The sequence below is a fragment of the Triturus cristatus genome, chromosome 3_2 (genome assembly GCF_964204655.1).
Source record: "Triturus cristatus chromosome 3_2, aTriCri1.1, whole genome shotgun sequence".
Classification (NCBI taxonomy): Eukaryota; Metazoa; Chordata; class Amphibia; order Caudata; family Salamandridae; genus Triturus; species Triturus cristatus.
Genome location: NC_140584.1, coordinates 791,812,197 through 791,833,918, shown reverse-complemented (window position 1 = coordinate 791,833,918; position 21,722 = coordinate 791,812,197). Strand labels below are relative to the sequence as shown.

Here is a 21,722-nt window from a genome sequence, read left to right as displayed (position 1 = left end):
AAACAAGCTTCCTAGGACCGGTTTCTGGCATTTCAGCCATCTTCAGCCAGGATTGCTTGAATCCAGTGGCAAAGTGAGCAAGGGACTCACGTCTGAGCATACCCTGCCAACTTGTGGCAAACAAAGCGGTACAAAAGGGGGTGGTGATGGACGGAGCATCAGAACCAATCAAACACTCACACCCAGTCAACAGATCTGGGTTTGATCCATCACTGTTCTTTAGCCCACTCTGCCACCCCAGTTCAGACATGGCCATATGCAAATCAGTCTGACCCTGTGCTTCATGGGAACAGTCCAGCCCGAACTACCAAGCCATGCCTTCCCTGGACCGGAAACAAGCTTCCTAGGACCGGTTTCGGGCATTTCAGCCGTCTTCAGCCAGGCTTGCTTGAATCCAGTGGCAAAGTGAGCAAGGGACTCACGTCTGAGCATACCCTGCCAACTTGTGGCAAACAAAGCGGTACAAAAGGGGGTGGTGATGGACGGAGCATTTCAGCCGTCTTCAGCCAGGCTTGCTTGAATCCAGTGGCAAAGTGAGCAAGGGACTCACGTCTGAGCATACCATACTGGATTCAAGCAAGCCTGGTTTTATTTTGTTTTATGTGACTTTTTCTACTGTTAATGCACTGCTTGTATAATTTACACACTGCCTTTGAGTTAAGTCTGACTGCTCTGTGTCACATTTCCAGGGACATCTACCACAGGTTCATTTAATTTAATTTATGTGAGATCTAGCAGTTGCTGACCTGATCCTTTTAGGTGGACACTGGGTCACCCGAAAATCCACTTCACTACAAGTACCTTGAGTGATCTCTGGACATTCCATGCCTCCTCAACGTCACCTGATATGCTCCTTCTCCATCATCACTTCCACCCCCATTCATTCCCAGTCATCATTTCCCATTCAATGGTCATTTTGCCCCACCCCTCACTGTCATCTGGCCCCATCCACTCAGTCACAGCCTCCTTCTGCTTATTATTACCTGCCATCACTTCCTGCTCCACCTTCATATTACCCACCCCTCTTCATCATCTTTCCCAACCTCCTTGACATTATCAGTTCTCTCCTGTTCATCCTTCCCATTGCTTCCCACTCCATCATCATTGTGCCATGCCTTCTTGTCATCATCATTATCCTTGCCCTGCACCACCTGTTCATTCATTACCATCACTTTACACTGCCACTTCCCCTTCTATTCTCTCTTCGTATCTTGCTGCAGCCCCTCTCTCCTATCATTTTCTGTCCCCAGTATTGCTCTCCCAGTCAGTTTATGCCCTTATACTTCCTACAAACTGATGACTTTAGCGTTGTACAGTATAAAAGAAAGCTAAAAAGCTGTTTTTTACATAGCATGCAGACTTTGTGGTAATGCTCTCTCACTATTTTATGCTTTATATAACGTTACACTAATATACACTTTACATGAATTTATATATATATCACTTGTAATTTTTATGATACTGTTGACCATAGTTAATGCTGGCCTCAGTATAAATGATTCAGGCTAACACAAAGATGTTCCTTTAGCTGTTGTGCCACCTTAATTTAACTTTAATTTACTCTATTCTCTTGATTAATCTTTCTGTGTGAATGTTCATCTGTGCACTTTTCATATTCTCTACAACCGCACCGAGGACATGCTGACTTAATTATCATCCTGCTACAAGATATCACTTGAAGGGCTAGCAAAAAAGACTTCCATTGTGTGATGGCTAGGATTTCGTGAATTGTTCAATCCTGAATAATTATTCCCTCTATGGTAAGCGTAGAGAGGGTTGCATACTATTGTGAAATGTGGTTTAATTGTGCATTGCTGAGCTCGTTAGATTCAGATGCCCCTGATTGAGCGTCATAAGATTCTGAATTTTGTAGGGGTGCATCATATTCACCGTTAGTCAGCACCCGCATATTAATCAATGTATGTTTAGACGTGCCATAGAAATGTATTGCTGTAATCATTTAACATAGAGGTGATTAAAAATGTAATAATACTTCGTGAAGATTAACGTTGCTAGTTATCGTGAATGTATTCAATAAGATGAACAATCATTAGTTTCGTACGATGCAATGTATTAGGTTACACGTGTGTCATGTTAAAGTCATACGTGTAGGGCGCTTATTTACTTACATGAGAATAGCGAACTAATGCTTAGAGTGTGATTTAGTAGTGTGTTTAATTTTGTAAAGGCCTGATCGCATATACGTTAGGAGAGAAGGCCTGTTCATTTCTGTCACTCTCTTCCGGGGTAGTTCCCAAAGCTTGGAAGAGTGCCATGATCTTGCCACTTATAAAAAAACCTGCGCTCGACCCTGCAGTCTATGCAAATTACAGACCCATCTCCTTACTCCCTGCTCTGGCGAAAGTGACTGAAAGGTTTGCTCACAGATCTATTTCCAATTTTATTGAGGAAAGGGGTCTGTTGCATAATACTCAATCTGGTTTCCGTGCAAATTTCAGCACGGAGACCGCGCTCCTTGAAGTCACAGATGCCATCAGGGAGGAGTTGGATGTTGGTAAAAAAGTGGTACTGATTATGCTGGACCTGTCGGCGGCGTTTGACACCGTTCCCCACGCACTTCTTCTCTCCAGACTCTGGGACTTTGGTCTGCGGGGAACGGTGTGGAATTGGCTTAAATCCTTCTTAGCCGACCGCCGGCAGACAATCTGGGCGCCACCCTTCTCTGCTGAAATGTCACCACTTGAAGTGGGGGTCCCTCAAGGTTCCATCTTGAGCCCCCTCCTGTTCAACATCTTTATGGCCCCCCTGGCGGTGACAGCGGAGGCTTTTGGCGCCCGGATTGTCAGCTATGCTGACGACACCCAGCTCCTCTTTGTAAGTAACAGGGATGGTCAGTTTGATAGTGTCCAGGTCAACGGATGTTTGAGTGCTGTCTTTGAGTGGTTTGGACGCCATGGGCTGAAGTGCAACGCAGACAAGTCGGAGCTGCTCTTCTTTGGCTGTACATCTGAACCCGATTGGAAAACCTGGTGGCCGAAAGATATGTCTCCTCCCACTAGCTCGTCTGTGAAAGCCAAAAATTTGGGAGTGGTGATTGACAACAAGCTATCTTTCGGACCACATATTTCATCTCTTACTGGGAAATGTTTCGGCATCCTGCGGATGCTTCGCAAATTTCTCCCTCTAGTCTCTATCCAGCACAGAAAAATTATTGTCCAGGCACTGATCTGCTCCAGGCTGGATTATGCAAACATTCTGTTTCTGGGACTTCCCAAATATTTGGTCAGGCGTCTGCAAATCGCCCAGAATTCTGCAGCCCGAGCCATTTTTGGTCTTCCAAGGAAAGTCAGAGCCACGGATCTTCTTGCCACATTGCATTGGCTCCCAGTTGCAAAAAGGATTCTATTTAAAACTCTGACCACGACTTTCAAGGCCTTGCATGGCATAGGCCCCAAATATATCTCCAAACGACTGTCTTGGTATACCCCTCCCAGATCTCTTAGATCCTCGTCCTTATCAAAGATGAGTGTTCCCACTATCAAACGAGCAAGAGCAGGAGGACGATCTTTTCGTCACTTAGCCCCTCATGCCTGGAATGATCTTCCAATCTCTCTAAGACAGACTTCTAGTCTTCTGTCTTTCCGCAAGGCTCTTAAGACTTTGCTCTTCCCATAATCTTGATGCTGTTTCTGTGTTTGTATGCCCTTTTGGTGTTATGTTTTTCCCCATCTTCGGTTGGGAGTCTTCGTTAAAGCGCCGGGATACTCCAGTGGAGTGGCCGTGCGCTATAGAAGTGTACAAATAACATAACATAACATTTCTTATGTTAGCTAATGTTGTAGGCCGAATATGATTCCCTTGGTAAAGGCTTTGGGCTGCAGAGAAATGTAAAATCTTAAAGATGTGAAATGTTTCTTCTCGTTCCCATGTTTCTGTTGCAGGTGCAAGGACATTTAGCACGTTAGTGAGAATAGGTCTTTGTTTTAGGAATTAGGATGCTGTGGGAAGCCAACAGGGGAGTGCATTGGAATGTGAAGAAGTTACTTCTGGCGAGAAAAGTTGCCTGGGACCCAAGGTCAAGCTAACGGACTTTGGACGACAGACAATTTCTGATGGAAAACTACCGAGAGAAGACCTGGCCGAAGAGGTGTGCCGAAGGGCGTGTTCCATGATTTTGGGGTTTTGTATTAGGGACAGTGCCCCGTGGGTGGGGCAGATGAGGATTAGGTGGGAAGCTAGAAGGAGCATCTTAGATCGAGCTCTGGCTAAGTGAATGTACTTCTTAGGAAGTCTTCACTTCTGACACCTTTTTCTTTGATCCTCTTGCTTAGGATGGGATTGTTAAGTAGGGATGTCACCTTAGAGTTAGAGTAGGGATAGAATTGTTTTTCCTTTGACCAATGATTCCTAAAATAGACATTAGCCTGATGATTATATTCCTGATGCTTTTAGAATCTGTAATTTATTTTGTTTTAAGTCGAATGAGAATCTTGCGTAGACTTGCTTTTGTGTTAGTGCCTATTTACCTTTTGCACCTTGTATTGAGGTGTTTATATGTTCAGATGTTTTTGGTGGTAATAAAATCTTACAAATTTTAGATTCAGAGTCAGTGATCCTTTCCAAAAGAAGTCTAATTGTGGTAGATATATTTTGATAATTGTGTTCATCCCCTCTACGCTATTTGGCAGATAAAAAGATCCTGGCGACCTGTGAGGATTCTTGGAGACAACCAGGTAGGCAGGAATCCGCCCCTATCACCCCTTATCCACTCTCATTACAGGAGGCACTTCTTTACTCATGCTCAAAGAGTTAGACCCCTGAGAAAATCCATTCTCACCTACCTGACAAAATTTTCATTTGATTCTGCCTGTTAGAGACTTTACTTGCTGACACCTCTAGGCAGAGGAGGTGGACTAGCTATCATCCACAGGGACCACTTCGCCTGTCGATCCAACGAAATTCAGACCCAGGAGTCAGAGAGCTGCCTCTTCACGATCCAGTTATCCTCGACTAGCTCCCTGTCAGGCCTCCTGGTGTATCGGCCTCCCGGCCACCCCGGCCCCTTCCCGGCCACCCTTTTGGAAACCGTCTCTTCCTCGGCCCACCTAACATCTAACTTCCTAATAACAGGAGACCTGAACATGCACTTCGAGGACCCTTTAGACACAGGCGCATCGGAGCTAATTCGCGACCTAGCAGCCTATGGCCTTCTCCTGGCCAACACCGGGGCAACACATACGAAAGGACACCTACTTGATCCGGTGTTTTCTAACATCCCTTCTCTCCAATTCATTAATTCCCAACCACTCCCGTGGACGGACCATTTTCTGGTCACAACCCACTTACCAGGGGCTTTTAAGAAACCCCACACACCCACCACCCTCACCAGAGACAGATCATGGGCCAAACTCTCGGTGGAGGACTGGTCCAAAGCCCTGGACTCCTCGATCCCTAGTCTCTCGGAGGACCCCTCCACCGCTGATACCCAATTTAGAGAGTGGATCTCCTCCTCCCTCGACAGTATCATCCCCATAAAAAATCGTGAGTACAAAAACAAGACAAAGGGCCATGCCCCATGGTACAACTCTGAACTCAGAGCTCTTCGTAAAGAGTGCAAAAAGGCAGAGAGACTGTGGAGAAAGGATTGGCTCCATAACAATAAGGACAAGTACAACTGCTCGGTAAGACGTTACAAATCTGCCCTAAAGCTAGCCAAGGCCGCATTCTACGACAATAGAATAAAAAACGCCACCAACTCTTCCAAAGAATCTTACCTTATAGTCAAAGAACTTCTTAACATCCCTGTGGCACCCGCTGCCTGCCCCCCTCCCCCAGATAGAAGCAAGGACCTAGCCTCCTTTTTTGATGCCAAAATATCGCGTATACTGGAATCCCTCCCCACCATCAGCCCCCATAACCACACGGCTATGGAGACTTGCCCCAACAGCCCGCAGCTGCAGTCTTTCAGAGCAGTTTCGCTTACGGAGGTCACCTCCACGTTGGCCAAAATGAAGAGTGGCTCCCCCCTTGACCCAGCCCCGGTTAGATTCTTGAAAACCGTGTCACCCAGTATAGCCCCCTCTATTAGGGATCTAATCAACACCTCTTTTTCCCAAGGCACAGTGCCTCCCAATTGGAAGAACGCCGTTGTCAAGGCGTTCCTGAAAAAGCCCCAATTGAACCCGGACGACATGGCCAATTATAGACCCATATCACTCCTCCCTTGTATCAGCAAGATGGCTGAGAAACTAGTGAATGTGCAGTTATCCCATTTCCTTGAGACTAACAAACTCCTTCGGCAATCTCAAACAGGATTCCAGCCCGGCCATGGCACGGACACTGCCCTCCTCTCCGTCATCGAGGAGGCAAGGTGTATCCTGGACTCAGGAGGATCAGTGGCAGTGATCCTCCTGGATTTCAGTGCCGCCTTTGATACGGTGGATCACCGTGTCCTTCTCCACCGCCTGCATAGGGCTGGAATCACGGGAACTGCACACGCAGGTGTGGGACGGCAATTCACGATCAGACCCACTCCCACTCACGTGTGGTGTCCCTCAGGGGTCCTCGCTTAGTCCCACCCTGTTTAATGTCTACATGGCCCCCCTTGAAGACATCGTGACCCCTTATGGGATAAAAATAGTTAACTATGCCGACGACACACAACTTGTCGTCTCTTTGTCCCACCTGGATAAACACCCAGACAGCCTGCTGAACTGTCTCCAGGATATTCACACCTGGATGTGCGATTCTTCCTTGAAGCTGAACGGTGCAAAAACCGAAATCATGCTCTTGGGTAACAAATGGACCTCCATCCCACCATCAGTATGGCCGGATGCCTTTGGCGAAATCCCCACACCTAAAAAAGAAATTAAGACACTAGGGGTATGGCTTGAACCTGACCTCACCATGAAGACACAGGCAACCAAAACTGCTGGAACATGCTTTGGCCTCCTGCGGTCAATTCGCAAGATTCTCCCCCTCCTTCCTCCCCTATCCAGGAAACTTTTGGTTCAAGGGCTCATCTTAGCCCGGCTGGACTACAGTAACGCCGTTTACCTCGGCGCCCCCGAATTTACCCTGGCCAAACTCCAACGGACTCAAAACGCGGCGGCGCGGCTCATCATGAACCTTCCTCCCAGAGCCTCTGCCAAGCCTGCTCTTAAAGCTCTTCACTGGCTTCCTGTCCGCCAGCGTGTAGAGTTTAAAGCCCTGTGCACCACCCATAAACTCATCAATGGTGTCGGTCCAGCAGTCCTGAAAGACATGGTCACCCCCTACAAGGCTCCCAGACTCCTTCGCTCTGACTGCGAACATCTGGCCACAGTCCCTAGGTTTAAGAAGGCACGCACCGGTGGCCGACGTTTCTCTGTCAAAGCCTCTATAGGATGGAACTCTCTTCCTCGCAACTTGCGTCTGGAACCCTGTCACGTCCTTTTCCGAAAAAAATTAAAAACCTTCCTCTTTCCCAAATAGGTCCCTCTGTCTTCCTCTCTTGGTTCTCACAAAGTTACAGCGCGGGGATGCCTACGGGTCACCAGGCGCTTTATAAATCGCAAAAAAAAAAAAAAAAAAAAACACCTCAGGCATGTTTTTTCTCACAAGGTGTGTGCCTGTAGCTTGCCTTCAATGCGTTGGAAAATGATGCTAGGGTTGACCTGCTCGTGCATTCGCTATGCGGAGATGAAGGCAGAGTAATAAGATCCTGGGGTTCCAACTGATGCTTTTACTCCTCCGGGTTTCTACCCTTCCCAATTGATTCAATAGCAAGTTTTGCCTGTGAACATCTTGAGTCATGTTATTTGTCTTATTTGAAAATCGAGTCAGTGAGGACAGACAGCACCATTTGTTTTACAAGAAACAATTTTAAGGTTGTCTTTAAAAGTCCCATTCCTCCGCAAAATGGACACGGTGCTGCTCCCAAAAATAAAACATGCAGAAAAGTAGGACACATATCAGCACCTTTATGGTAGTGTGATTATTTGCACAAACGTTCAGCAACTAAGAAACAGTTGTTGGTAAGATTGCTATCTTCCAATTTATGTCGTTTTTCATGTTCATAGAAAGAACACTTTATGACACTTCATAGTATAAGAAAAGAGCACGGCTTGCTTGGAGTCTCTGTTGTGCAAGGATGCTCTAAGCTGTCTGTGTTGTTCTATATGTCTTTCCATTTTATATATTGGTCCTGAATTACAGACACATGTCCAGCTTTTTAAAAAAAATATATGTTTATACAGAGCCAAGAAAAGCAGGGGAGCCGTTGTTAGGGTGGAGGACAGTGAGGAGATGGTGGTGGGATCGAAGGATGAAATAATGTTGGAGGGAAGTATTGGACTTGGCCCTTTTTGCAGGGTTATCCCCAAACTTTTTGATTCTTCCTCCTATTTTTTCTTGACCTGTTGTTATTGGCTATAGGACTCTGGGCACTTTACCACTTCTAAACAGTGGTAAAGTGCATATGCTCTCTGTGTACATTGTTGTTACAATTGGTTCTCCCTGATTGGCATATTTGATTTACTGGTACTAGGTAAAGTGCACTGAAGTGTGCCAGGGCCTGTAAATCAAATGCAACCAGTGGGCCTGCAGCACCGATTGTGCCACCCACATGATAAGCTCTGAAAATGTAGCTCAGACCTGCCACTTGCGTGTCTGTGTGCAGTTGTTAACTGCCATGTCGACTTGGCAAGTGCACCTACTTGTCAGGCCCTAACCTTCCCTTTTCTTACATGTAAGGCACCCCTATGGTAGGCCCATGGTACCCCCTTGGGCAGGGTGCTGTGTATGTGAAAGGTAGGACATGTACTGGTGTGTGTGACATGTTATGATAGTGAAGTACAGCCAATTTCGTTTTTCACTTTTGAAAGGCTATCTTGCCCCATTGGATAGAACTGGAGTTTATTTACAATATCTTAGAAATATAACTTCCCATTCGGACAAGATAGAGAAATAAAGTTTAGGCTCTCTGAACTCAGAATTTAGTAACACATCTTTTAGTAAAGATGGTTTTTAAATTATGTGTTTGAAAATGACACTTACAGAAAGTAGGCGCTTTCTTGTTTAACCATTCAGTGTGCATCTGCCTGTTTGTGTATTGACTGTCTGGTTTTGGATTGACAGGGGCTGGTATGTGCATTCTCTCAGACAGCCTCCGGGGAGGGAGTTTAATGTGTGTCCTGCCTTTCCTGAATGAGTCAGGGCTGGGCTGAATAGACCGGGGCTGCATTCAGAGTAGAAGGAGGAGTTTTCACTAGCACCTGAATAGGCTGGTCTGCATTTAGAGTGGTGGGAAGAGATTTTCCTTTCAACTGAATAGGGCCTGTCTCCCTTGCACAATGCAGTCTCCACCTCTGTGGTAATACTGCACCAGTGAGGACAAAACTGGTTTCGACTGGGCTCAGAGACCCTTGCACAAAGAGAACATAGACATTATGGGGTATAAGTATTAGACCTAAAACCTCTGAACTTTAGACTACTTCTGGAATTAAGAGGAACCTTTGCCAAGGAGAAGAGCTGGAGAAACTGGAGGAGGATTACTGCCACTTTGCTGTGTGCTGTCTGGGGTTGGCCTGTAGTAGCTGCTTTTGCCAAGGAAAGGACTTTGCTGTGTGCTGGGTCCCCTCCTTGAGGAAGATTGCCAAGGGCTTGAGTAGAACTTGCCTCCTGTTCTGAAGTCTCGGAACACAAATACTTCACCCCCAGCTCCCCTGAACTTCCTTGCTGGGAGTTCTGACCTCCCAAGAGGTGCCTGTTACTGTATTGGGCCTCTGGAGGTTGTTCCTGCTGTTGAGAGCTGGAAAAGCACCGCAGCTACAACAAAATCGACGCATCGCTCTTCTTGCGGCTGTTTTTCCGAGGAAGCACCACTGTGCGAAAAGAATCTCCACATATCGCCTAACCGCTGCCGAAAGCAAAGCAGTGCCTGTCGCCGCTGTAAGAACCGGCGCATCCCGGATTTCCACGCAACATACCTGTGCGGCAAGTTTTCCTGTCGCATCACCCGCAGACCAGAACCATCTAGGAATTGACGCAATCACTTCCCCCTAAAGACAGGATTTACGCATTACTTCTCCTGCGTACAGCAGAACTGTCGCCTCCCCATGGTCTCAGGATCGGATGCATCTCTTTGTTTTCCGACCCTTCCCATCTCTGCGGCAGTTTGGCCTTCTTGATTTTGTCGCAGCTACAGGTACTTTGAGAGAAATCACACATCCATTGTTTTTTATGGCCCAAGTTGTTGAAACCTTTTTAAAATCATATTCCTATTACATGTACGTTGGATTTTTGTCGTTTTGGTCTTGTTGAGTTTAGATAAAGATATTTTATTTTTCTAAACTGATGTGGTGTCCATTTGTGGTGTTATCACTGTATTACTGAGTGTTTTGAGTGCATACACATTACACATTGCCTTTGGGATAACTCTGTCTGCTCGTGCCAAGCTACCCAGGGGGTGAGCAGAGGTTATCCAAAGTGTGTATCCACCTCACCCTGACTAGAAGCAAGTGTCCCCAATTGGACTAAGGTACCTGCCTCTGCCAACTTGAGACCCCCATTTCTAACAGGAAGTCATAGGAATGAGGAAAGGCACAGAAGTAAACAAAGGAACGGGAAGGAGCTACGGAATGGAAGTTGGGGAGGACTTAGGAGTCAGACGGAAAAGAGGGAAAAGAGTGAGGGAGGAGGTAGTTGTGAGGGGGATTAGTGAAAAGAAAAGAAAGGTTAGAGAGGAACAGAGACAGGAAAGAAAGAGAGGAACGAGTGGAAAAAAGAAAAGGGAATATAGAAGCAGAATGGGTAAACGGAGATGCAGCAGGGAAAAGTGAGCATGAAGGAACCAGATGTGGGGTGAAAGGTTAGGGAATAAGGGAAGGCAGGGAATGAGGGATGGATGCATGAAGGAATGCCAATTGTATACAACGAATTTCCACTGATAACATAAGGTATGCAACCAACATGCTAAGGATGGTTGTGTTAGAATACAGTGTCCTACATATTGTTTACAAAAATATTATTCCAATGAGCATACATTCTCTATTATTAACTCCAATCGGATGACTGCACACACCTCCTGTTAGTCACATGGTGGTGGGGGCTGCATTGTGAAAGGGCTTACATTCACTCCCATGTCACTGATCTGCCTAGAGCAATATTTAGCATGCTAACATGAGCTGTGGCAATGCACCTCCACCCACTACGACCCTGCGCCCTAGTGAGCCTGAGGAAGAGGCATGGTGTCTTACAGCAGCTGGCCCTGGGACTCTGAACCGCTAGCACCACATCAGCACGATGCACACAAAAAACAGGATGACTGGCCACCTTGTGCCATTATGCTTGGCTCAACCTATGCTCCAAAATGTTACCACGAAGGAGAATATAGCAAACAAACACTCTCAGACACTTTAAACATGCTTATTTCAAAGTGGAATACTCTTCTAAAACAGTTTCTATCCATTTAAGGCTTAAAGGGAATGATTACGAGTAAAATAAAGTGTGCAACGTTACAATTTTTGTGCCACATAATTTCCATTTTTATTCCGCAAAATTTGCAAATCTTTGCTGCAATATCCCAGGGGGTCTGGACATTGATGTATTGGTGATTAGTACATCTTACACCTCGGTCCATGACTAAAGGTCCATCCACTCGAGTGCAGCTTGAACTTGAATTTGACCAACGAACTGCTCAATGCAAAACCCGTTCCGCTGGAAAATTTGTACAAACAATTAACTTATATATTAAAGCAAAACCCTGGACATGATTTGCTGTTGTGAAAATAAAAGCACAATTGATGTGACTTTCCCTGTTTATATTCAGCAACATCACCTTGCTCTGCCTCCTCGCCACCCTCTCTCCTCTCATCATCCCCATATTATGATGCTACCTTTCCTGTTCATTTCCACCATCATTATCATGGCCAATCCCCCATTTGAATTCTCCTAAAACTAGCAGGTACAACCACTGTAAAAACAGCAAACACAGGATTTCAGCTGTAGGTTGTAAATTTCTACATACAAGTGTGCAGCAACACCAATGACGTATTAGGGTGACTTCTAACACCACGAGGAACACGAGCACGAGCATGGGAGAGTTACTTAGGCCATAATAAAATAATCATTAGAGTTGCAAAATTGAATATGCAAATATTTTGAAGCCACACCCTTTATATGATATGCTAGGCTGGAAATAAAAATACTGTTAAGATTTGTTGCCATTGTTCCATTCAACTTTCAAAATAAAACAAATATGTAAGGGCTTCTGATCTGTTCATAATAATTCGCTGGTATCCTGCGATTGTGGGGGGACGGTTTTGGAAGTTTGGAGTAATAACTTAAAGTACTGCATGGTGCTATAGCAGGCATTTGTGTTTGACTCAGAACTCTAATACCAGCCCAAGGAATACTGCAGCAAGCTACAAGGGCCCTCTAGTAGCAGTTTATGGTACTGCAGTTTGCTACAGCAAAGATTCTGGTGTCTGACTGGCGGGACCTCTAGTAATGACCCATGTAGGCAGCCAATATTGAGACAGTGCTGGCTGCCAATTTTCATGCACATGGTCATGTGTTGGCTTTTTCAAATCCTTATTGAAAGTGTAATGTGCTTCCATGAGGCATGGCCTGCTGAACTATGAACATTATTGCAATCTGCATGTCTAATGAGGAAGCAACCTTACAAGGGAGACAGGTTACTTCTGAAGAAGTTTGGTAAAAAAAATCTATAATGGATACTATCTGACTAAAGCAATGATAACGTGATTTCCACCACGAGCATGATTTTTCCTCAAGAGTCGCACTAGAGGAATTACCATCATTATCACCTTCTCTAAATCAGGCCCTATGATTCTAAACAGCCCAGGTTGAAAAAAGCATAATGAGGTTCGATTCAGAAAGTTCATTTTTCTATAATCTATGTATTGCTTGACATTATAATCAATGATTTGGTTTTAAAATGAACAAATGAGGAATTACTTTCATGTAGCATCCATACTCACCATTTTATGGTCGTTGACAATCATGAGCTCCAAATATTTCATCTCTTCAAAAACACTTTTGTTAGCCTGTTTAATTCAAAACAAAATATAACATTACTATAGAGAAAGCACCGGTTCAGATTCTGTGCTCTCCGGGCTAGGAGAATATTTGCACCCTGCACTGCTTCTTAGCAAAAATATTCGGAAACCCTTTCATCTCTGCAACACAAGAAACGTCTTGGAACCGTTTAGAATTTAAGCAGGAGGCCCGATTATCCTGTCCCTGATCTAGCAAATGCATTTAGCTTGCGGCATCAGATTCCCAACCTGTGTTTAATGTTTGGGAGCAGTGCATTACAATCACAGGCCTCAAGAGATTATTCCCTTTCCAACTTTCCCCTGCAGAAGAGCGAGCTGTTCTTTTACGCCACAACCCCATGGAGGCCTCTAGGAAGACCCAATGAATTTAAATAATCAATCACCAGATTCAGTGCAAATCACAGAAGTGCAAAGTGACCTATAGCAATTGAATTTTCAATGACCTGCTCGTTGATTTAAAATTCTAAGTTTAAAGCATCTACTCAATTTTCGATGTGCACTCATTCCTAGTTGGAGATACTGTGCACTTTTTGTTGGCAAACTAGATCCACTCTCCTTAACCTCCCACCTTCCTTACCTTCCAACATAAATGTTTCAGCCTCTCCCAGAGAACCCACTGGATCTATCTGGCCCTTAATCATAGATACACCACTGGACCTCCCAGCCCTGCACACAGCGCTGGATTAAGCCCTGTGGAGGCCCCTGGGCAGTCAAAATTTATGGAGCCCCCCTCGCAAATTATCTCGTATTACCCAATACCCCAGATTTATTTACAAACAGACAGATGCCAGAAGATGAGCTTTTCAGAGACAAACTGTTATGTGAAACTGATGATCCCTTCTCTGGGGAACACTCTTCCCTCTCACAATCCTTTTTTCCTTTCTTACTTCACCCTAAAAAAAGCTTTTTTTTAAATAGCGCTCTGTCTAGTGTGTTGGTCTGCCCTGGGCGTCTGCAGTGGCTTTATGAAGAATCATGCCACAGCATAGTGGGTGAGGGCAGTATTAAAAGATCTTTTGATTTTTTTTGTTATCTTGTTTTACCTTAGTTCTTTTTCTGGTCGTTCTCTTTTTTTGTTAGTTGAGATATTTGAAGGGGAGTTAGAGAAGGCTCATTCCCTAGTCTCTCTTTTGTGGTTTTGGATGTGAAACTGATGTCTCTGGATTATGTACATTAAGTTGTATTTTGATCTGTTGTAACAGGGTCCCTAAAAGGAGTATAGCCCATAGGCTGGTGCCTGCTTTGCCTATTTGGTAATCTGGAACTGTCCATACACATCCCAGTGGATATACCTGCCGCCTACTCTCCATCCTACATTTCTCTGTGGGCCAGCCTGCTCCCCACAGATACCTGAACAGGGCAGACCTGCCGCTGGATAGCTGCACCGGGCATATGGCAGTGTGCAAGTCTACATTTCACTCTCTGTACCTGCAGCCAGTGACATATAGAAATGGTTAAGATGGTTGTTAGTCCCCAGCTCGATGCCAATCCTGTGGCACTCGGCTTGTGATCTCTAGAGATACCTTTGTGGTGGGGAGTTTTTACTGAAACGGTTCCCTGTGCTACAGCAGAAGCTGTTTCAGAGAGAATAGTAAATCAGAACATGACGGGCTGATTGGCATTCTTTTCTTTTTTATGGAAAAACAAACAACTGTGTTTCTTATGCATAGGGAACTCTTCTCCCTGCGTGTTTTCAGACATAAGACTGACAAATGTTTCACATCAGTCTTGAACAGGACAAACATAGGTAGGGAGGCACACACTAAACGGGGCCCGTATCATGACAATACATCTTGCATGTAGGAAGGTGGAATCTGACTACATGGTTGCCCCCACTTTTTTCCTGGTGTTTTGATGGTGTTTGACTAGTCTGGCTGGGATCCTGCTATTCAGGACCCCAGCCTATCTGCTTACTCCCTTAAACGACATGGAGTGCATATTAGGTGCACTAGTGAATGGATACTGTGGTGCCTTATGAGTCCCTAGTATATGGTACCTTAGGTACCAAGGGCATAGGTACTTCACAGGCCTACCAGGGGCTGAAGCATGTATTATGCCACCCCTGGGAAGCAGACTAAATCTGACACCACAGGCCTGCTACTGCAGCCTGGGTGAGGTGGTGCTAGCACTCCCCACAGAGATAAAGGTTCACTATATCTCACCTACACACACATTCAGACCTATCAGTCACCCCTAAGGCAAGCCCTATCAATCCTGAGGGCAGGGTGCTTGGTTTCCATGTGAGGGGGTGCCTCTGCCTGAGCAGGTCCCCTCTGCAGCTCTCAGAGTCCATTCTCTGGGGCTGTTTGTGAATGCGGTCAAACCATATACTCTTAAGTGCATTATAACCTTGCAGTAAATGCTAACTTTGGGATGGCTGCATCAAAACATGTCGTGTTTGGTGTCAAACGCTTTGGAATCATACCCCCACACCAGTAACTGGTGTGGGAGTATGATCCCACCCTTCTAGAGAAATAGACATGTACCTACTGTGAAAACATGGTAGAATCCTGAAGAGCCCTGACATCACAAAATGGATGCCACCAGTCACAGACACTGGGCTGCCCTCCTGCTGATGACCGAAACTCGCAGTGGAGGAGGCCCAACAGTAGGTATCCTGTAACAGGAAGTGTGACCACCTCCCAGACAGGGTTTAGTGTATTGGGGCTAGGTGGGTGCGCTCCTAGAGAGTTTGAAGTCCTGCACTGGGGGAGCAGTAGGCTCCTCTGTGCATATACCAATTTCAACCGGCTCAGGGGCTACCTGCCCCTGCTCTGGCGTGAAAATGGACAAAGGGAAGTGGGTGTAGCCACCCACTCCCCTGACCCTCCCATAGGTGGGGTCATAGAGCTAGTCCCTCCCTTCCAGTATAAGATAGGGCACCCTTGCCATTGCAAACTAGATATCCCTGGACGACGTTCTGAAGAAGAATCCTGGACCTTCGAGGTTCCATTACCTATGGAAGATGGAAGAATCTCCCTTGGAGTCAAGGAGTGACTCCCCTGCTTGGCAGGCACCAAATCTTGCAATCAACGGTCGCAAACTTTCCCGTTCCCGCCGGAGTCCGAAGTCCCTGCAGCCCAGGAAAAAGATTTTTGGACTCCTCCAAGGCCATCGTGAGTCCCCAGCGACGCTGAGGCAAGAGGACCCCACGAGTGATGAGGAACCGCAATCCCTGGGTACCGGGCCCTATTTTCGAGTGCAACCCATTCACGACCATCTACGAACTTGTGCATTGGACAACGTGCGGTCCAAGCCTCCAGCAGGAATCCCTTTGAAGATCAGAGGCCTATCCCATCCCGAGTGACCATGGGCCCCTGTTGAGTGAATCCTCCCGAGGCGTCTTCATGATCCCTGTCCAGTTGGCTTGTGGGTCCCCAGAAGACTTTTCTACAGTTCCAAAGGGCTCCTCTGGTTGCTCCAGGCCTGCCCTGACTTACCCTTGCTGGCTGAGTCCCTCAGACCTTGCTGGTCAGCACCGCTGACTTTTTATCCTTTCCATGAGACTTGCTGTTACCACGGCTTGTTGGCTTCAATCTGGTCACCGACACCGCAGTAAGCTGCAGACTTTGTGGGACACACTGAATCCAGCTCCTGGTTGTCATCGATGCCTCCTGGATCTCGTGGCTGAAGAGTCAAGACACCCATGGATCACCTGAAGTCACCAGACGACTGTGGGCATCCATCTTCCTTGCCCCGGGTCACTGCCAAGTGACTTTGAACACTGTCCCCTCTGCTTTCAGGTCTTCCTTCTTCTGAATCCAGGCTTGGATTCCACCGGACACTTCTCCTGTCTTCACAAGCAGCAAGTCTTCTTTGGCTCCCATTGAAAACGACGCCGCGACCCGACACCAAAAGACACCTATGCACCCGGCTTCCCTGGGTGAGGTAACTCCAGCACTACAGTGCTCCTGTGGGTGTTGGCTCTAGAACTACTTACCCTGTAAGTGACTCGCTTGTAGACCCTCCCAAAGTATCCTAAAACTCTTAATTTCCAATCGCGACTTGCTCCATTGAAGTCAATAGGGATTCGCGGCTGTGTTCTCACACTGCATGCGTCTCCCGTGGGTCTTTTACTTACCTGCCTTGGGTGGTTTCGTGAGGCCCCCACGCTTCTGAAGGCACTAGGCCTTGTCCCCTTGCAAGTCGTTATTCTTAAGTCTCTTTTTTAGTATATGGTCTGGTACGCCCCTAGGGCCCCAGCCATATTTGTGCTTAACTTATTGTGAAATGTTGATTTATGCATATGTTCCTGACTTCTAATCTCATAAAGAGATTAGCAGAGAGTTGTTAGTAATAAATACATATATATTTGATATATATACCTGTGTGGTGTCCTTTCATTTAGTGATTCAAGAGATTATAAGGTAAAACAAGCTGCTTTACATTCCTCTAAAGACTTAGCCTGAAGGCTGCTCTCCACAGCTACCACTAGGATAGCTTTCTTGAAAGGTTGCCTGAAACCTATCTACCATAAGAGTCGAATTGTACTGGTGCAAGGTGTCGACTTTAACTAGTGAACAGCATATACCAGGCCAACTTCTCACATTGGTGGGCAGCATGTGGAAGTCCAGCTTGCCATTGTTTTACCAGAAAATCCCTATTTGAATTACAAACTGAAAACCACTATAGGTACTCAAGGTACATATAAAGTCAAGCTTAGTATCAATAAGTTCTACTTAACTTAGAGCTGTGTGCAAAGGGATAGCACACCCTTTCTACAGCTCAAGCTAGAATCAGTAGGCCACAAACTAGTGTAGGTAGTACAACACTGCACAACACTAGAATGTCCTTAAGGGTTGGAACCAGTGGGTCCACCCAGCCTCAGTATAAGGACATGACTTTCTTTGACTTGAAAGCCATGTGTGCTGCAAGGCACCTGAAGCTAGGAAAGAGTCCCTCCACACTACACCTGATAGATCTGCTGACAGCAGATGATCTTAGATTAGCTCTAGGAGCTAATGGGTCTGAATCAGGGGGTGGGTCAATTACAGTGTCTGGGTCAAATGATGAAAATCAGGATGACCAGGACTCTGTGGTTGAAGGGCCAGATCCACAAGGGTCTGAAAAGGACAGAGGAATTTTCCCTAAGAGAACTGACAGAGTGGAGGAAAGGCCTAGGTCCCTTTCTAGGGAGTCTGACCACTCCTATCACTCTGGCAGAGAATCTGTGCACCAGAGGAGCTCCTACTTTCCTAGAAGGGAGACCTCCTCTGAAAGAATGTACAAAGTGCAGCAGTATGAGGAAGCAAGATTTGCCCTCAAAACCAAGCAGTTGGCATTAGATAGGGAAGTCTTTGAGCTCCAGAGAGCTTATAGAAGAGAGGGGTTAGAACCCTCTGGTGGCAGCAACAGTGTCCCTAGAGGCAGAGAATATATTCCAGACCACAGGAACCTGAGCAAGGTTGTTCCTCCCTACCAGAGTGGGGATGATATCCACAAGTGGATAACTGCTATGGAAAGGACCTGTAGAGTACAACAGGTCACCCAAAAGCAGTGGGCAGCAATCTTGTGGCTCTCCTTTTCAGATAAAGGTAGAGACAAGCTCCTCACTGTTAGAGAAAAGGATGCTAATGACTATGAAGTCCTGAAGAGTGCACTGATAGATGGGTTTGGCTTAACCACTGAGCAGTACAGTTTGAAGTTCAGAGATACCCAGAAGGCACAGACACAGGACTGGGTGGACTTTGTAGATTGCGCTATCGAGGCTCTGGAGGGTTGGATAATTGGCAGTAGAGCAACTGACTTTAAAGGATTGTTTAATTTGATTATGCGTGAGCAGATACTTAACAATTGTCAAAACCAACTCTTACACCAGTACCTGGTGGACTCTGATCTGACCTCTCCCCAAGAATTGGGAAAGAAGGTAGACACAAGGGTCAGAACCAGGGTGAGGCCCAAGAACCAAGGTGGTGACCAAAAGAAAGATTAGACTAAGCCCAAAGAGAAAGGTGGGGATAATAAAAATACAGAAAAGTCCTCTGAAGGGCCCCAAAAGTCCAGTTCTGGGGTGGGTCCCAAACTCCTTCCTCTTCCAATAAGAAACCATATTGCCATGTGTGCAAACAACCTGGCCACTGGAAAACTGACTCCAGCTGTCCAAAGAATGGCAATAAAGAAAATGTTCCTCCCACTGCAGCTTCAACGCCTCCTGTTACTACCAGTAGTAATCCCCCAGGTGGTGGGAGTGCACCCAAAACCTTTTTGGGGGTTTTCTTGGGGAACTCAGTTGGACTCTGGCCTAACCAGGTCCCCTATACAAGCAACTCTAGTCTGTGATTGTTGCATGGGGTTTGTCAACTTTGCCATGAGTCCCAATACTTAGGGCAGGTACAGGCAAGAGCCCATGATCAATGGTCAGAAGGCTGTGGCCTACAGGGACACAGGGGCTAGTGTCACCATGGTGACAAAGAGACTAGTGCCCCTAGAACAGCTTTTACCTGAGTTTAGATACCAGGTGACCAATATTGATGGAATTAGGACAGATCATCCCATGGCAGTGGTAAATCTCAGCTGGGGAGGGGTCACTGGCCCAAAGTGAGTGGCAGTGTCACCAACCTTACCTGTAGATTGTCTACTGGGGAATGATCTGGAAATCTCAGCCTGGGCTGAGGTGAATCACAATGCCCATTTAAGAATGTTAGGTATCCCTGAGAGAGTGGATGAGACCCTGAGGGCCTCCCCTCCACCCCAGGAGAAATTAAGGGGAGTGAAGCCTGAAACAATGGATCACTCCACGCAAACAGAGAGCATTGGGGGTGAGGAACAGTCCTCCCCCTACCAGACGAAGGTAAGGGTCAGCTTTCTAAGGGAACTGATCCTGCCCCTTGTGAAGTAACTGTCCCAGAGGTGGTCAGGTCTGCCCTGGCCACATCTCTGATGGCAGAGGATTATTCCAAGGTGGTACCCAGTCTGGAGCAGGTATCCTGCCCCTCTCTACCCTGCCTCAGTCAGCCCAGGGCTGCAGAGGTCAGGGAGATCAGTGGACCCTTAGTGGGCCCCTGTCCAGAGGGACCCCCTATCAACAGATTAGGGACACCCAGCAGAGTAGTTCTAGCCAGGTGAACATTCCTCTACATACTGGGGGATCCCCCTTACCCCTAGGTACAGGTATCCCACAGATGGACTCTGTTGGGCACAGGGAGACCTGGGACATAGTTGCCCCAAATATTCCAATGCCCTCCACTATTCCAACCAGAGGGACCCAACCCCAGCTGTAGGCAGCCAGTGGTTGACCCTTAGGGTCAGATATGACACAGTCATGGACAGAAAGGCTTCCATGGTGACCAGTGTCCTGAGGAAGTTGAGACCACCCCAAATAGGGCCTCACTTCCAGACTCAAACACCCCACCAGCCTGCTTCTGTACAAAACCACAATAAAGGTAATTCCCCAAGACTTTGGAGAAACTCCAGAACCCCTTGGGGTAGGATTTCCCAAGTGGACCATGAGACAGGGAGCAACCATGCTAGTGCAGGTTCTTACTTATATGGCCACTCAGGAAATAAAGGCTTATCTGCACAAGGTTAGCCTTATCTCCTTTCTTTTGGGGGGGGAGGGGGGAGTTATGTAGGAAGGTGGAATCTGGCTACATGGTTTCCCCCACTTTTTTCCTGGTGTTTTGATGGTTTTTAACTAGTCTGGCTGGATCCTGCTATTCAGGACCCCAGCCTGTCTGCTTACTCCCTTAAACGACATGGAGTGCATATTAGGTGCACTAGTGATTGGATACTGTGGCCTTATGAGTCCCTAGTATATGCTACCTTAGGTACCAAGGGCATAGGTACTTCACAGGCCTACCAGGGGCTGAAGCATGTATTATGCCACCCCTGGGAAGCAGACTAAATCTGACACCACAGGCCTGCTACTGCAGCCTGGGTGAGGTGGTGCTAGCACTCCTCACAGAGATATAGGTTCACTATATCTCACTTACACACATTTAAACCTATCAGTCACCCCTAAGGCAGGCCAATCAATCCTGAGAGCAGGGTGCTTGGTTTCCATGTGAGGGGGTGCCTCTGCCTGAGCAGGGCCCCTCTGCAGCTCTCAGAGTCCATTCTCTGGGGCTGTTTGTGAATGCGGTCAAACCATATACTATTAAGTGCATTATAACCTCGCAGTAAATGCTAACTTTGGGATGGCTGCATCAAAACATGTTGTGTTTGGTGTCAAACGCTTTGGAATCATACCCCCACACCAGTAACCGGTGTGGGATTATGATCCCACCCTTCTAGAGGGATAGACATGCACCTACTGTGGAAACACGGTAGAATCCTGGAGAGCCCTGGCATCACAAAATGGATGCCACCAGTCACAGACACTGGGCTGCCCTCCTGCTGATGACCGAAACTCGCAGTGGAGGAGGCCGAACAATAGGTATCCTATCACAGGGAGGTGACCACCTACCAGACAGGGTTTAGTGTATTGGGGCTGGGTGGGTGCACTCCTAGAGTGCTTTGAAGTCCTGCACTGGGGGAGCAGTAGCCTCCTCTGTGCATACACCAGTTCAAACCGTCTCAGGGGCTACCTGCCTCTGCTCTGGGGAAAAACTGGACAAAGGGAAATGGGTGTAGCCACCCACTCCCCTGACCCTCCCATACGTGGGTTCATAGAGCTAGTCCCTCCCTTCCTTCCAGTATAAGTTAGGGAACCCTTGCCATTGCAAACTAGATATCCCTGGACGACGCACTGAAGAAGAATCC

General features: G+C 46.7%; 1 protein-coding gene across 2 annotated transcripts in view; it reads right to left on the bottom strand.

Annotated features, from left to right (window-relative positions):
• The window catches only part of ADAM23 (ADAM metallopeptidase domain 23), a 731,894-nt gene that overhangs the window by 346,473 nt on the left and 363,699 nt on the right, over positions 1 to 21,722 (bottom strand). For both annotated transcript variants that reach the window (XM_085648912.1, XM_085648913.1), the window contains exon 9: positions 12,945 to 13,010. In XM_085648912.1, coding sequence (XP_085505038.1) covers positions 12,945 to 13,010 — 66 coding nt within the window. The remainder of the gene's footprint in view (positions 1 to 12,944; positions 13,011 to 21,722) is intronic.